This window comes from Entamoeba nuttalli (assembly GCF_000257125.1).
Source record: "Entamoeba nuttalli P19 unplaced genomic scaffold asmbl_3454, whole genome shotgun sequence".
NCBI classification, from domain to species: Eukaryota; Evosea; order Mastigamoebida; family Endamoebidae; genus Entamoeba; species Entamoeba nuttalli.
Window position 1 is genome coordinate 158 of NW_008576097.1, and position 2,447 is coordinate 2,604.

The 2,447-nt window shown below is 25.0% G+C and overlaps 1 protein-coding gene across 1 annotated transcript; it reads left to right on the forward strand.

Annotated features, from left to right (window-relative positions):
• Window positions 1-550: 550 nt before the first annotated feature.
• On the forward strand, window positions 551-2,362 carry ENU1_069160 (hypothetical protein; the record flags this gene model as incomplete). Its single annotated transcript, XM_008858380.1, has 1 exon — window positions 551-2,362. The coding sequence occupies one exon, from the start codon at window positions 551-553 to the stop codon at window positions 2,360-2,362; it is 1,812 nt and encodes a 603-aa protein (XP_008856602.1).
• Between the last annotated feature and the right edge of the window lie 85 nt (window positions 2,363-2,447).

Here is a 2,447-nt window from a genome sequence, read left to right on the forward strand (position 1 = left end):
TGTTATTTTTCTATATACTAAATAGATATGAATTAATTATTAATGTATAAATATTTATTATTCTGATATATCTTATTCATTATGATAACCTTTTTATTATTTATTTTATAATATTCAATGTGGTATTATTTATGTAACTTGTAATTAATATAATTAATAACTAATTTATAAATTTTAATAACAATGTATTAGTATCATATAATGTATATTTATATAATGTACATTCGTAATAGGTATTAAATTAAAGCTCTTTCAATTTAACCATTTTGATATTTCTTTAATAATTATAAAATAATTTTTTTTCATTTATAAAAATATAAGATAGGTTTGTTTATTAAAATTTTACTATTAATTTATGTTTACTGTTAATTGTCATTTAAAACATAAAAATATTTCTAATTTCAATAGCAAGAATTATATAAAAAAATCATTAAAAAAAAACAAAAAAATTAAAAGAACTAGTAAAAGAACTATAAAAGTATAGTATTTAATGAAAACTGTGATAATAATTCTACTTGTCTTTAGTGTATTTTCCACAAATGTAGAAGAAATGAAGAGCCAACTTATTAAAGGGAAAAAAGAAGTTATTGACTTAAGAAAAAAACTTATGGGCTCATTAGAAATAAACGAAAAAGAAATCAAAGATATGGGACTTGATGTTATAAATGACAAAAATACGACAGTAGATATGAAGTGTCTCAGTAAACCAGAAAATAAAGCACTTCATTATGCCAGAAAGGCTGTTGAAATAGCAGAAGACATGGCTGAGCATAAAGCAGAAAAACTCTTCAAACCATATGAAGAAATTAAAATTCAGTTATTTATTGAGTCTGTTAGAAGAAAGGTATATTTCACTACAACAACATTGTTAATGAATAAATTAAATGGAAAAGACTTTACTAAAAAAGAAGCTAAAATACTTATTCGAGAAGTTGCTAAGAAGGTTGTTAAAAAAGCTAAAAGACATGATGCTGTTGATGAGTACTTAGTATTAGAAAAGGCTGAAGACGAAGAGACTAGAAAAAAATTAACTGCAATTTATACAAAAGAAGACCTTAGTGAACAATTAAAATTTAATAAAATCAATGCTCTCATCTATTCATATGAATTACAAAAAGCTAAACATGATATTCCAATTCAGAGACAAGCACTAAAACAAGCCACCATTAAAGAAGAAGTTAAGTTACATGGAAATAAATTAATTGATAGTGTTGAGAGAGTAGAGAAAAGCGTCAAAGCATTAAATAAGATTGAAAAAGAGATTAAAGTTCAAGAGAAACAAATCAAAGCCGCACAGAAACAACAAAAAAAATCTGAAAAGAAAATAGAGAAGATTCATCAAATGAAGAAGAAAGAAGAAAAAGTTGAAAAAATAATGGATAACCTAGAAAGTCCTAAGTGTGTTCTTAATAACCAAACCCATATAAACAACTCTACTAATTCATCTACTAACACAACACATATTAATAACTCCACCAAGTTATTTACAAATACAACACATGTAAACAATTCAACTAAGTTATTAATTAACAATACTCTTCCAACAAATACAAATTTCACTAAAGTTAATAATAAAACCATTGAAATTAAGACTAATCAAACTAACCCAGACATTAAAAAATTAAATACTACAATCCCCATCCCAGAACCTGTTAATCATAACTTAACTCCAGAACAAAAAGCACGTGCTATTCATCCAACAGAAAGTTACAGTAAATTTAATAAAAAGAGCGTTAAGAAAATAGTAAAGAAAGAAAATGTTAAAAAAAATACAAGTACTAAAAAACAAAATAATAAAAGTGTTAATCCAAAGAAAGAAAGAAAACCACAACCAAAAAATAATAAGAATAAAACTCTTGGAATCACTAAATTTATTAAAGGAGTTTCTAAAGTTACTCACAAACTTGCAAAAAAAGCAGAAAATAGAGTAAGTAAAGTTGTTAAAAAAATTGCAGGAACTTCAAAACAAACAACAAAAAAAGACGACCTTAAGAAAAAACAATTAAAACAATTAAAAAAATCAGAGAAAATAGTGAAAAAAACTGAAAAAAAACAATTAAAGAAAGCAAATAAAGCAATTCAAAAAGCTGAAAAAAAAGGACGTAGAATGATTAAAAAGGCTGCTACAATAGCAGGTGTTAAAGCTGGAATTCAAGCACAAAAACAAGGGTTTGGTTTTGTCAAAACAGCTCGTGTTGTTGCTAACGCTCAAATCAAAGCAGTAAATAAAACTCAAAAGAAAGTTGAAAAAAAGATTAAAAAAGTTACTGAAAAACATGCCATCAAAGGAAAAGTTGCTGTTGATCGTGTTGCACAAAAAGAGGTGATAAAAGTTAATGCTATTGCAAAGAAACAAAAATAATTTGATTTCAGTGTTTATCTATATTCTATCGTTACAATTTATATTCTTTTTTTTTATTTCATTGTGGATTATTCCCATTTCTTCA